Source organism: Lagopus leucura, unplaced genomic scaffold (genome assembly GCF_019238085.1).
Source record: "Lagopus leucura isolate 7727_CA_CO unplaced genomic scaffold, USGS_WTPT01 Super-Scaffold_100159, whole genome shotgun sequence".
Lineage (NCBI taxonomy): Eukaryota > Metazoa > Chordata > Aves > Galliformes > Phasianidae > Lagopus > Lagopus leucura.
The window spans coordinates 12,586,033-12,599,134 of record NW_024962335.1 but is presented as its reverse complement, the minus strand read 5'-3'; the positions used below and the strand labels follow the sequence as shown (position 1 = coordinate 12,599,134).

Here is a 13,102-nt window from a genome sequence, read left to right as displayed (position 1 = left end):
TGCTTTATTCAAGAAAAGCAAAAACAAAATAAACACACACACAAACGAAAAACACCACAGTGAAGAGGAAAAATTGCATTTTTTCTCTCAGCAGCCAGTGTTCAGTTTACAGAGCTGGACTGACATGCCCTGATTTGTATCGGTGATGGTGACATCCTGCTGCTAAAAGTAGAAACCTGGCCATGACTGCCCTCCCTGGCCATGCCCGTCCTCCAGAATTATCAGTCGAGTTGTTTAATGAATGCCAGGCAGTTATACCTGTGTAAACTGAGCCAAGGCCATGGCTGTACACAAATACTACCAAACCCTAACTGGAAAACAAAGGAGTCTTTTGCAGTGGAGCCAAGAGCAGTTTGCCCGACAGGGTGATAATGTTTTGAGCAAGCAAGGATCCATGGAGGGGGGTTGGAGCTTGATGATCTTTAAGGTCCCTTCCAACCTAAGCCATTCTATGATTTACCTTCAGAGCTGATGGTGTGCTGTAGGGCTGGCAATGTGGGAAAGCAACCAAAGGCTAGGTAGTGAGAGAGTACATGGGTAGCAACCTTTCTAGCTCACTCTGAGCTGTATATGGTGCTTTAGTGTCCTCAGAGAATCATGAGGGGACTGAAACCATCTGTTCCCCATGGGTTTCATACAGGGTTAGCAAAACCAGCTGAGGGCCCGAGGAGCTTCTAGAAACGTACAGGCTGGGCTACAGGTGAGGTTGCAGGGCTGCCTTTTCACTTGTTTGATTTAGCTCAGATAAAACATAATGCAAACTGCTTGAAAATCTTCCCAAGGTGAGGCTGCTTGCTAAGGCTGTGAGACTGTGTAGATGACCCACTAATGCTCTCCTCCATCTGAGTAATGGCTGCCCTTGGGTCTCCTCACAAACCACCAAAGGCTAATGTTACGCCATAGTTACAAGGCCGGCAGAGTGTCAGGGACACAAAAACTCAGCCAATGCCCCACACAGTCCTATCTCTGAGGAGCAGGTAGCAGGCAGGGAGGCTCCCACTTATCTGAGGGAACAGTGACTCTCCTCAGCAAACTTCTGCCCTCAATTCTGCTGGGCTTCGTCCAGCGGGGCTGTTAAGAGTGCAGAAAGAACAGTGCTTGGAGGGGGGACAGGACTTCGTGTGGAGGACGTAAGAAGCTGCTAGGAACAAAGCAGACGCGGTGCTTGAGGGAGGTCAGGCCACAGAAACACGAGGCACCAAACACAACCCTTCCACTCCAGCCGCCATTTTACCTCTCCTTGTCCTCCGTGCATCTCGCCTCACCATCTGGCCTCTTTCTAGCCTCAGCCAATGGCGGCTCAGAGTGCACATGAATACCACGCCGCCAGCCAATCAGCGCCGGAGCGCCCTGGCTTTGTTGGCGGGCAGGAGCAGGAGCCCCCCCCAAATCCTCCAGCGCTCGCCGGCGGGCGGGAGGAGCGTCCTCAGCTGCTTCATCACGTGACCGCGCTTCTCGGCTGGGAGGTGTCCGCGCGGAGGAACACCATATAGTCCCTCTGTCCAACAGCTCACGACGGGGGGGGGGGGGCGAGTTATTGTTGTCAGCTTTTATGGTTAATCCGAACCAGGTTGGAATGAGAGAAGCCCAGGCCAGAAGTTACAGACCGAAGGGCGCTGACGAGAGGCAGGTGACGAAGAGCGGAAGGACACATCAGGCCGGATCTCGTTCTGCTTAGCGCGGTCACGTATAAGGGCGGAGCGCGCGCTGTGCCACCTCATTGTGTGCCTTTAGCTGAGCTGACAGGTTGTGGTAGTGGCCGTGCGCAGCACGTCTTCGCGCGGCGCTGACCGGAACACTTCCCCCACCCCAGCCGCCATGGCTCTCTAAGGGCGGCAGGGCCAGCGGCGGCATCGGCCAGTGCAGCGGGCGCAGCAGCAGCGGCGGCGGCCTCGGCACATCCCCGGCATCTGCAACCATGGCGTGAGTAGCGCGTGTGGGGAGCGCACGCTGTGTGGCACCTTTCCCTTCCCCCGGTTCCTAAAGCGGGGTTCTGTGGTGCGAAACGAACCCCCAGAGGAGAAGCTGTCTGGGCAATAGGTTGGGGGTGGGGGCTAAAAGCCTACTTGGGGGTGACAGAAACGGCAGGAAGTGACACTTTAAGAGGAAAAGCGAGCCGTAATACCCTATATTTTAGAAAAACCCACATCCTGAAAGCTTGGAGCTTTTCCAGTTTTTAAGGTTTTTGTGAGTATTAGCTCCCTATGCTTGTGTCCTAGTCGTGCAGGGGAATGCCTTCATAGAGGGGCATTGGGAATAGCAGATGGCGGGGCTTCCAGCGAGCGGGCATTGAGGTATGAGTGGATCCCTAATGCCGCAGCGCTGGAGGAGATGGTGTGGAACCAGCCTGATAGAAGGATGTGAGCCTCTCACGGCGTTTCTCAACCGAATCCCCCTGCTCCATAAGTCAGTATAGAAAGGTGCCCTGTCCTTCCGTCCTGTCACCCTCCCCCTTCTCCCCCGGCGTTGATGGCGGTCCCAGCGACACGAGGTGGAAACGTGGCACGGCACAAAATGGCGGCGGGGCCGGGTGGGGAGCGGGAGGCGGCGGATCGCGAAATGGCTGCGGCGTGGGCGTGAGTCAGGGCGCGGTGGGCGGGGCGTGGGCAGCGCGGAGCTGGTTCTGCTGTGCTGGGGATGGGAATAGAAGAGCCTTTAAAAAAGAAATAAATAATAAAAAAAAAAGTTAAAGGCAAGCAGCCTGGAAAATGTCTGGTGTACCACCACTCTCCCTGCATGCTGTGTCTTACTGTGAAGGCTGTTATTCCAGTAGAACAACCACTGATGTGTTTGGAAAAAATGTCTGTCTTACAGGTTTTTCAAGGCACCGCACAGCAGCACTGCTGTAGTCGACAGAAAGACCTTCTCCTTGTCTACATCCTTTGACGTCAAAGCACTAAAACCTGACCAAGATGAGCCTCTTGAACAACGAGATGCTGTTGGGGGAGTCCTCCCCCTTCAGCCAGCCGTGTTCGGTGGCTGAGGAAAGTCTGGGACTCCTCGATGACTACCTGGAGGTGGCCGTGCCCCTCAGTTCGCATGGGTTCTCCAGCGACAAGGCTAAGGCAGTCTCCTCCAATTGGCTCGCTGTGGACAGTTTAGGCAACACCATAGATAGCAGCCAGGGTAAGGCACTAATTCATGTGGAGAAAATACATCTGTGGTGATGGCACATAATAAATAATGTAACCCTCCCGTTCAAAAACATACTGCGCAAGTTCTCTAAATGTAGAGGTAACATCAGGTGTGTACTCAGGCCTGGAAAGCATCCGTACAACACTGATTACACAATAGCAAATGGCTAGTTACTAGACTGGCCTGTGGGAAAATGACACTTGTGTTGCCCTTTTAATAACATGCCAGCTGTTAAAGTAGCCTTCCCTGGGAGAGGTCACAAGAAACAAGTGTGGTCGTGTGTTTCAAATAGCCCTGAGTCCGTACAGAGTTGAGAGTAAGAGGGATGGAATGTCATAACAGCTGACAGCTACATTGTATCATGCAGTACTCCCCTCTCATGGTGGGCTGAAGTTCTGGTAGTTAATCTTTTGTACCATTAAAAAGAATGGGGGAAGGTGTAACAAGTTAGGGGTTTTTTTTTTAGGTACTTTCTAGAAGCTTACTTTATTAGCTCACTGAAAAAATATGCATTTCTTTTCTCCCTTGTTTAGAGGATGCCTTCTCTGGCATGGAGTGGATGGTGGAGAAGATGGATCTGAAGGAATTTGATTTTGATGCCCTGTTAGGAATGGAACATCTGGAAGCCACCGTCTCACCAGACGAGCTGATGGCCACGTTGGAAGACACGTGTGATCTGCTATTTAACCCTACCACCCAGGAATTTCACAACAAAGAACCTCCACTCATACCTGATCTAAATACCAGTCTCCCTGAATCTCCAATTGGAGCAGATCCCATGGCCCCTTTAGCTTCCCTCTGGTCTTTTCCCCTCTCCCCAGAGTCTCTGACTTCTGTTCCAGACCATTCATTTAGTTTAGAACTAGGTAGTGAAGTGGATGTTCTGGAAGGTGAAAGGAAACAGGAGGGCCCCACCTTTCTGGTAGTGATCACCAAGTCAGAGAAAGAGGAGGAGAACCATTCTGATGATAGTGGAATATGCATGAGCCCAGACTCTTATTTGGGAACGCCCCAGCATAGTCCTACCAATTCACTTGGATCCCCCAATGACAACCAGTTCCCTGCAGATGCCCCCTGTGGCTCTGTGCGGTCCAAACCATATGACCACCCTGCTGAGAAGGTAGTGTCAGCAAAGGTGAAAGGAGAAAAGAAAATAGATAAGAAACTGAAAAAGATGGAGCAAAATAAGACAGCTGCCACACGTTACCGGCAAAAAAAGAGGGCAGAACAGGAGGCACTGTCAGGGGAGTGCAGAGATTTGGAACAGAAAAATCAGGCCCTGAAAGAGAAAGCAGATTCCTTGAGTAAGGAAATCCAGTACTTGAAAGATCTGATTGAAGAGGTGAGGAAGGCCAAAGTCAAAAGAGCTAGAGTCCCTGAGTAGGGTAGTCAGTAGTGTTCATGTGCATGTATATATGCTTGCTGCTTAAGCTGTGTATGGTGTCTTAATAAATTATTTTATAGTAAACTTGAATTTTGTGTGGTAATTGGGTATGTGTAAAATAAGTGTTAATTTGCACCACATCATTTGGGGCTTCAACCAGCTAGAGTGTGCTGCTCCACTGTGGAGTGTGCAAATAGCATTTACTGTTAATGTGGTTCGAGAGATAGAGCACACATTACAGCTAATGTACAACTGAATTTATACTTCATATATCTAGTAAGATGGAGGGGATCTAATGGGGATACTCAGATCTTTCATATCAAAGGCAAAATCATAAAGGTTATGAGCCTCTAGAAGAGCCATTTAAGAGTGCTTATGAATGGGTTTTGGAAAAGGTTCTTGAGGGAGCTTTATGTGCTTGTCAGGCTTCAACACGATTCCTGGTGGAGGTGAATGGTGGCAGGGTACAAGAGTTACGAAATTAGGAGATGAGCTGGAAGATACCTCCATCAGAACATAAGCATGCAGAGGATCAGGTGCTTGGGAGTAGGGGTTTGCAGGCTGCATTGAGGGTAGTGGTTATGATGGGAGCCTGTGCTACGTGAGATAATCTTTATACTGGAGTGCTGGGAGGGAAGGTGCAACTGGGAAAGTGTGCTGTGATGTTCTGTGTTACACTGAAGCAAGGTGAAGGTGGCAGGTAGGAGCCTGCATAGCAGGGTGATTTCAGCCCATTAGATTTATTAGCATTCTTTATAGCAATATTAAGTATTCTTTTCTTTGTTTCTTCTGTGAGATTCAGAAATTCAGTAAGCTCTGTGGTCAGCACAGCTGTACCTGCTAATACCTTCAGGATTTGGGATGTGCCCTTTATCATCACGTGTGTGATGATTATTTTCTTTGGCTCACTGATACCCAGATTTAGTGATTCATCACATTCCTTAATCCCTGCTTGTCCTGCCAGGGACAGCTTTTGCATGTAGATGTGTGCATCCTTCCCGGGGTGTTAATTCCTGCTCACTTGCACTGACTTGTCCAAGCATATTGCCCAGCTCAGGCATCCACATGGAGCTGGTGTCTTTGTGCTCACAGCTTTTCAGAGGCAGCTAACGAGCTGATCTTATGCGATGCCTCTTGCAATGATGCTGTTTCCATACTTAGTAACTTAGTTAAGACTTTGCACTGGCTGAAGGTTAGGGCTGGCTGTTCCTCTGTATGTTCATTTAGCATTTATAAGATCATTGCATTAAGAGATGGGAAAAAACATCTGAGCAGCAGACAGCCTCCTGACTGATCTCACATGTGCAGGCTTCAGGAACCTCTTCGTTTTCTCACAGGCTCTCAGAAAAAATGTGATTCAACAATCTCAATTGTTTACATGCATGGTGACACCATTCCCAGAAATAGACTTTGGTGCATGAAATATAGGCTTTACCAGACCCCAGAGGAAGCCAGTGGAAACAGTGGAATTTTCCCAATCTGCACTCTCTAAAAGCTCAGTATTCATAGCTACCTTCTTCTTCATCCTGCATTTAGGGAGACCCAGGTGCTCGTAGTTCTCTTTGTAAACAAGAAGAGGAAACCGCTGCCACTGAGGACTCCACCACTTGCCCGTCTGAATAACCGAAGGGGCAAAAATAACCTCCATCTGCAGTGCTGGAGAATGAAAGCAGAATGATAGCAAATGCTTCCAAAGAGCCCTGGCAGAAAGCCCAGAACAGCAGCAAGGACAGGGTGTCCTTCAGGAGAGGAGTTTTCCTCAGCACTGTGCTAGTGGCAGGGAATTGTTGGCCATGTATCGTGGTGACAGAACCATCACAGTCACAAGGGATCAGACCTAGGCAGTACTATTTCAGCCACTCAGCTATCCCAGCTTTGCACTTCTTTCAGTGCACTCATGCAGCGTCAGAAGCCACTAAATGAGGCTAGCTCTACCCACAAGCTCCAATTTTTGTATTATACAGGCACATGTTCTCAAAGTAACGGTTAGCCACCTCTCATTTTTCCTTCAGTTGCCCTTTTTCTCTCTTTCACACCTGTAGTGGAAATGCTAAGTCAGGGCTTGAAACAACGACTGAGCACCTGGTGGGAAGGCAGGTTTAACCCAGGGGAGCTCAGGTGCAAGCAATGCATTGGATGACTGGAAGGAGTGAGGCAAGGGTTCACCCCTTCCCAGACCTCATGTAAGGGTTGGAAGTGGAGGCAAGGGTATTTTGCTGGAGATCCCTGTCTACCTGAAACTTTCTAAGGGTAAGCAGATTTTTTTTTTTTTCCTTTATTTCTGTGTCTGCAGCTTCTGCATTTGGGTTTATTGTTACTTGCTGCAGTCTAGGACTTTGCTACCCTGCTACTGTTGCTGTGCTTTCCATCACATTATAGCATTACAACTCCCAGTGGTAGGCAACAAGACGCAAGTGAGCAACCACTTCAACTTTATTTAAGTAGGGCAGAGGATTTCCAAAGCACAAGCTACCTGCTGTGAGCCTGACTCCTCTGCATCACCACTGGAGTGCAAGGACAACTAGAGAAGAACGTCTACTCTTTCCCTTCCATTAATGACAAGTTAGTGGAGGAGATAAATGAGCTTTCTTGCATACAAATGGTGCTGCTCAGCTTGGCTAGGTTGCTGCTCAGCCCTGCCAACAGCTAATTCCTTCAGAACAAGGTGTATGTAACCCTGCGGGCAGAGCAACCTTCATGATTTCCATTTCCCCTGCCCCCAACAGTTAGTGGCTGGCGCTGTTAATCCTCTTTAATGTAACTATGGATAGTCATGCAAACCTTTAATCCGTCTCAAACCTACTAACCGTTCAGCCTGCTTTGGCTGGAGTTCCGGGTTTTGAGCTGTAAGCAAGCATTAGGCAGCTTGCCTTCCTTTACATTCCTCATTTGATTGTTCTTCTTGTGAGAAACTTCCAAGTGCTTCACCATTACATTTGAGAGCTATTTAGGGTACTGCTGCTGTGTTCCCCTTTCTGTGGTGACCAACCCCTTACCCAATGTGTTCAGAGCCCATTAGTTTTGTAGGTGTGGATCCAACACTGTGTGGATCGTCAGCAAGATTGAAAGGGAAGTCAGTCCTAAAAAAAACTAGCCAAACTAGCCAAGGACTGAGATTCCAAAAGTTTCTAGGACCCCTCCCAGCCATGGTTTTCCTCTCTCCCTACTGTGGTCATTTCAGCATTTTAAGTCTTGTATGCCAAGCTACTTTGGTTCGTTTGCTGCCAGGCTTGTTTCGCTCTGTTATTTCAGAGGGAAGAAACTGTTGAGTGTCCTGGGCAATCATGTTTTGTTATTTTATACTTGCAGCCTTCCTGATACGCTTCTATGCTGATACTGGCTGTCATTGCTTTCCATGCTGAGGAAGAACACATTTGCTGATACAGCAGAAGCTTTGAGCCACTCATACCTGCTCAAACAAGTTTTCCTGTTTGCTTTCCATTTGCAAACAGAGGAAGACCATTAAATGGCTTTGTGAATCTTACTCACAGGAAACCAGCCAAGCACTGAGCATCTGGGAACTATTTTTCCTTCTCTAAACCACTTCCCTGGAAAGGTTTGACCACATTATTAATGCTCCAGAGCTTATATTTGCATTTATATTAAAGCTGCTCCTTCCCATCTTGATTCCCTGCTGCTTGTGGGTGTAGATGTTCTGGAAGATGGTACCCCTCTCTTTCTCAGCTCGACCACTTCTTTTTTTTTTTTTTTTTTTTTGCTGTGGGATGCTTGGCTGATGTCGCAGAGCTGGGAAGAGAGCCAGCAGCACGATGAGCTCAGCCTCCCTGGATTGCAGCTGCGCAGGAGAGAAATGCTGTCCAGCAGGTTGGAGGGCTGTGGGATGCAGCATCTTCGCTCCCAGTGTGGGAACCAGTCAGGTCGGAGGCCCAGTAGGAAAAGAAACCATGGGAGCTTCTCCCTCCTTCACCCCTCTTCTCTCTGTTGTGAGGCAGCGAAGCCTGGCTGTGAGCAAGCAACAGAGAGGTGGCACACAAAGTTCAGATAGCCACTGCTTGGATTTCTCAGCTGGGGTGAGGAGCTGGCATGCTCTAAGCATGACTAGTCTGTAATATATAGATGGTTGGGAGTGTGAGAACGCAGTTTTATCTTACCACCAGGCAATGAAGACATTCCTCTCAAAGGCCAGCTCATGTTCTTGCACGACAAGCAGGAAGCACTGCCATTCTCTCCTGGAGCTCCAGCTCTGTGAGAAAGGTGAAAAAATCAAGGCTAGGACATACCAGATCTTTGCTGTTTCCAAGGATGGTTTATCTAGAACCGCACTTTTCTTCTTGCTTTTTTTCCCTCCTGCAATGTAAAATTTAATTTAGTTGGGGATACCGTTGGCTGTAAAAGCAACTTTGATTTCAGCTGGCAAAACCCAGTCTGACAGTTGGCTTTACCTTCTCAAGCAAGTGCCACGCCTCTTGGCATACAGCCACAAGTATGGGGATTACTTGTGTTGGCCCTAATAGTCTTCCCTGCCAGTAATTAGAGCTCCCATCCAACTTTAAAATTCCAGGTATCTAGGTGTTGTTATCCTTGGGGAAGACTGCTTTGGAGTTCACTTTAAAGTTCCTTATTGACTTTGAAAGAGCAACTTCCCTATTTACTTATGTTTGCAAACAAACGAGCTGGGTTTTGTGCAAACAGAATGAACCACGCTTCCCTACCGTTCCTTTCTGCAGCAACAAAGGATGTTTTTGCTTTCCTTAAGGTGTAGAAAGTTGGCTGAACGACCACAGGAACAGGAGTGCGTAGGAGGAGCTCGGAGAGGAGATATGGGGGCTGAGAAGGACTTCTTGAAAGTCAAAGGAACAGCTGAGTGCTGAAGGTGAGGATAGGACACAAAGTAGCACCCCCAAGATTTGCCCCTTTCAAGTCATGCCATAGCAGAACAGGCTTTTCCACGCTTTGACTAGTCTCTATAACAGCTCCACACAGAACTACATGTATTAGAGCAGCTAATGCTCTCAGCAGCCAGCATGGAGTGCATCAGTTTTATAAAGATGTATGCTGCATATACATCATTTTCAACTATTTCTTCACATAGTCATTCTCTCCCCTCCTACACATCTCTCCATTTTAGGAGTAGAGACAAACTGAATAAGAGGGCAACCGGTCCTTGAACTGTTTTATTTACCACTTTTGGCTGCAAACAGTTGAACTGATCTTATTACAAGAAATCCCCTCCCATATGCTGTTAACACAGTTTCCAGAACACATACTTTAGTATGTTCACTATTTCCCTGTTTGGACAAAGTACATCTGTGTGACCTTCCCTTCCATGCAGACACAATGGAAAGAACAGAACACAGGTGGTGCAGACTTAACGATGCACTGGGTGGATACCAAATTCCTTCCACTGCTAACATCTGAACCAAGCTACTTAGACTCAGGAGTTAGTTCTAACCAAGGGTTCGTATTATTAGTACTTGTCTCTTTTTTTTATCTAAAGGGAGAACACTTCCCATTTGTTTAAGGAAGGGGTGGGAAGGGGCAGAGAAAGAGCTCCAAAAAGCACGTTTACAGTAGTTTACCAAGGAAGATCATCTGGAACAACACTCCCATCTGCTGGGCCATCTACTCATTGCAGCAGGGAATTTAGCAGTATGAAGAAAAAAAAAAAAAAAAAACACCAACAAACTACACAAAAACCCCATCTCTTCAATCCAGCACCACAGCCTCTGGTTCAGATGATTAGATTGAGAGCTGACTTTTGGGTCACAAGCATTCTTGCCTACAGGAGCTGGCAGCATCCAGCAGCAGTGCCCTCCTAGGGCAGCTGTAACCTCAGAAGAAAAGCTTGGGCTGAAACATGAGAAAGAGCTTTCTCCATTTCAGACATCTTTCTTGGAGAGGGGTGATTGAGCAGGCAGAGCAGGAGTCATCTCAGTTCCAACCTGCACTCTGAAAGCCTGAGCATGTAGGAGAGAAGATTAATACACATGTCAAGAGGAATCAGAGCAGGGACATTCACACAACTGAGTCATTCTAGTGACAGGAACGCCTGGATCAGAACAATGATCTGGTCTGTCTTCTTCAATCACAGCTACTCATAACAATCACTATCACAAAGGCAAAGACAGGCAGCACCTGTAACAACAATTGTTTAATCGTACAATACATACAAAATTTTTTACAATGTCAGAAAAACCTGACAGATGTTATAATGACAGAAACTGCAGGAGTACTAGGATTTCAGTCTTTTGAAGCATCCTTCCCTCTTAATGATTTACTTCTGCTGTCCAAAACATATCTCCATTGAGTTGGAGACTGGCAGCAGATGCCTTACTGAAGAACAAGATTTGTTTTTGGATTAGTCCACCTTTCTATGTCAAGAACATGCAAGACATGCTGGCTGAAGGGAGGTAATGATAAGGACAATGTATTGCAAAGACCAAAGAGAACCTCCATGGCCCCAGCAGTGAGTTCTGGACAGGTGCAGTTATTCTGCAAGTCTGATGCTAGTTTATTTGCTGACAAAGTGACAGATCTCCTACGTCCATTCTCAAACACGCTGAGGAAGTGGCCAGTCCTGCCTTCTGAGCACTCAGCTGCAGATGGACTGGAGCTGCAAGAGTTCCTTTCATGCTGTTTATGGGATTCCAAAATATTCTCTCTCAAATTTACGGAAGTCTTCCTCAGTAAAGACAGTGCCCTCAGGCTTCTTCTTTTCCTTCTTCTCTACAGGCCGATCTTTTGACTTTCTGCCTCTGTTCTGTGTAAGAACCTTCAGGAAAAACAAAAAGAAAAATAACATTCACTGTCATCTAGACCAAATCACAGAACATTTTTTGAGCTCACTTACCACACCCTTATTATTTGCTAGTACCCTGCTACATTCTGGAATGCCTCCAGAGAGGTGTGAGAGGCAAACATTATCTTACCCAAAGCAGGTCACTGGGACAGCAGCAAGCACCCAGGTAGTATTCAGAGCCAAAAAAGGAAGCTACTTTCTGATAACTCTTATAGAGACTGCAATATTGATTTTAACTCAAACTTTTTCTGAAACTGTAGCCTTCTTTTGCCCTGTGTCTCCATGAGACAACTAGAAAACCCAAGAAAATGGTAGAATTCCCCTGGCATTTTTTAATGTCATCCTTGCCATTTACAATCTCAAACCTGAAAAACAGTGGCCTAAATATAGTTTCTTTAAGTTAAAAGTGTTGTCGTAAAAACAGCCTATGAATCTAGTGGTGTTGCTACCTTCAAATCCTGGCTCAGAACTATTATTTGGGAAAGACCGTTGGTTAAATTTTCAAGTTATGAGAAACATAATTTCAGATGCTATGAAATTCCTACTGTGGGGGCCAGCAGCATGTCTGGTTCTCTACTAAAACAGCCTCTAGCTACAGAAGAGGAGAGTTCAAAGAACAGAAGGGAAGTCTGAACCAAGGCTTTGCTGTGAAATACCTTTAGTAACCAAGAGAAGTCAACAGTTACCAGATTATAACGAGTAGCTGTAAGAAATAAGATTCTAACCAGATTCTAACGAGAACACTGTAAGAAATAAGCTATCAACAAAAATTTAAAGCTTAGTAAGGTGTTTTGCTTGAGCACAAAGAAACGCTTCAAGGCCACTACCAGGCAGAAACTTAACTCTTTTGCACAAGGACTAAGCTGGAAGACCTAAAGATAATTCCCATTCATCTGTGCTCCTCAGAGGAAAAAAGAAGTGTCATCCTTACTTGTTGGGTTACAGCTCTGTCAGCAACGCATCGTCCGCTTGTCATGTACTGCAAATTCGCTCTGAGGTGATTTACAGCTTTCTTCTTGTGATACTCCTCTAGGTCAGAGCACAGTGAGACAAAACACATCACCTGATTGCCCAGGCAGTACCTGAAAGCTGCTACAAGGAGGATGGGGAGGGATAGCCACAGGTGATCCTGACAGGGGCTGCAGGATACCACGAAAGCACCTGGCCTGAGAGTGTAGAGAGCAATAAGGCCGCTCTTCGCTAGAGCTAAGCCAAGACTCACCTATCGCCGACTTCACGACTCTGCCCTTGATCGTAGCCTTGTTCTTCCCAGGCCCCGCCATTACCTTCCTCCGCCGGGCGGCTCCTGCCGGTCTGCCGCCATCACGCCCCTGCTGGAGTCCCGGCGGGGCCTTCCCCCGGCCTGAAAGACGAGATGAGGAAGGTTACCAGGGCCACACACTGCGACAATCCCCTCCTCCCCCGCCTCCGGCCCCTCGGGCCTACCCGGTGCCTCCAGTAGCTCCAAGCCCCGCCGTAGCAACGAAGCAGACATGGCCACACACCCCCGCCTTTCACCCACTTCCGGCTTACCCAACGCACTTCCGCCCTCTCCTGAGACCACTTCCGCCCTTTGAACAGCCATACTGCCGTCTTTCCCCCGGCTGGGCGCGCATGCGTGAGGGAAGCTGGGAGAGGGTTTAGGCGGGAAGGAAGGAATGCGGAGCTGTATTGAGGCTCCGTGCTTTGTGGAGGCTGCCTTGGGCCAGCCCTGAGCTGGCTTTGTGTACGGATGCAACACTGATGCCTGGCTTTCCTCTCTCCTGCCGGGCCTGCAGGCCCTCTGTGGTGTACCCTTACTGAATTAATGCATTGGGAACGGG

The 13,102-nt window shown here is 47.7% G+C and overlaps 2 protein-coding genes across 2 annotated transcripts; one reads left to right on the top strand and one right to left on the bottom strand.

The window, feature by feature from the left end:
* Positions 1 to 1,590: 1,590 nt before the first annotated feature.
* Positions 1,591 to 4,609, top strand: ATF4 (activating transcription factor 4). Its single transcript, XM_042889620.1, has 3 exons — positions 1,591 to 1,923; positions 2,815 to 3,126; positions 3,669 to 4,609. Exons 2-3 carry the CDS (start codon positions 2,913 to 2,915, stop codon positions 4,517 to 4,519), a joined length of 1,065 nt encoding a protein of 354 aa, XP_042745554.1. The 5' UTR covers positions 1,591 to 1,923; positions 2,815 to 2,912; the 3' UTR covers positions 4,520 to 4,609.
* Positions 4,610 to 10,616: 6,007 nt separating this feature from the next.
* RPS19BP1 (ribosomal protein S19 binding protein 1) lies at positions 10,617 to 12,810 on the bottom strand. Its single transcript, XM_042890015.1, has 4 exons — positions 12,726 to 12,810; positions 12,502 to 12,642; positions 12,211 to 12,308; positions 10,617 to 11,252 (listed from the first exon to the last, which is right to left on the bottom strand). The coding sequence occupies exons 1-4, from the start codon at positions 12,772 to 12,774 to the stop codon at positions 11,118 to 11,120; spliced, it is 423 nt and encodes a 140-aa protein (XP_042745949.1). The 5' UTR covers positions 12,775 to 12,810; the 3' UTR covers positions 10,617 to 11,117.
* Positions 12,811 to 13,102: the final 292 nt, after the last annotated feature.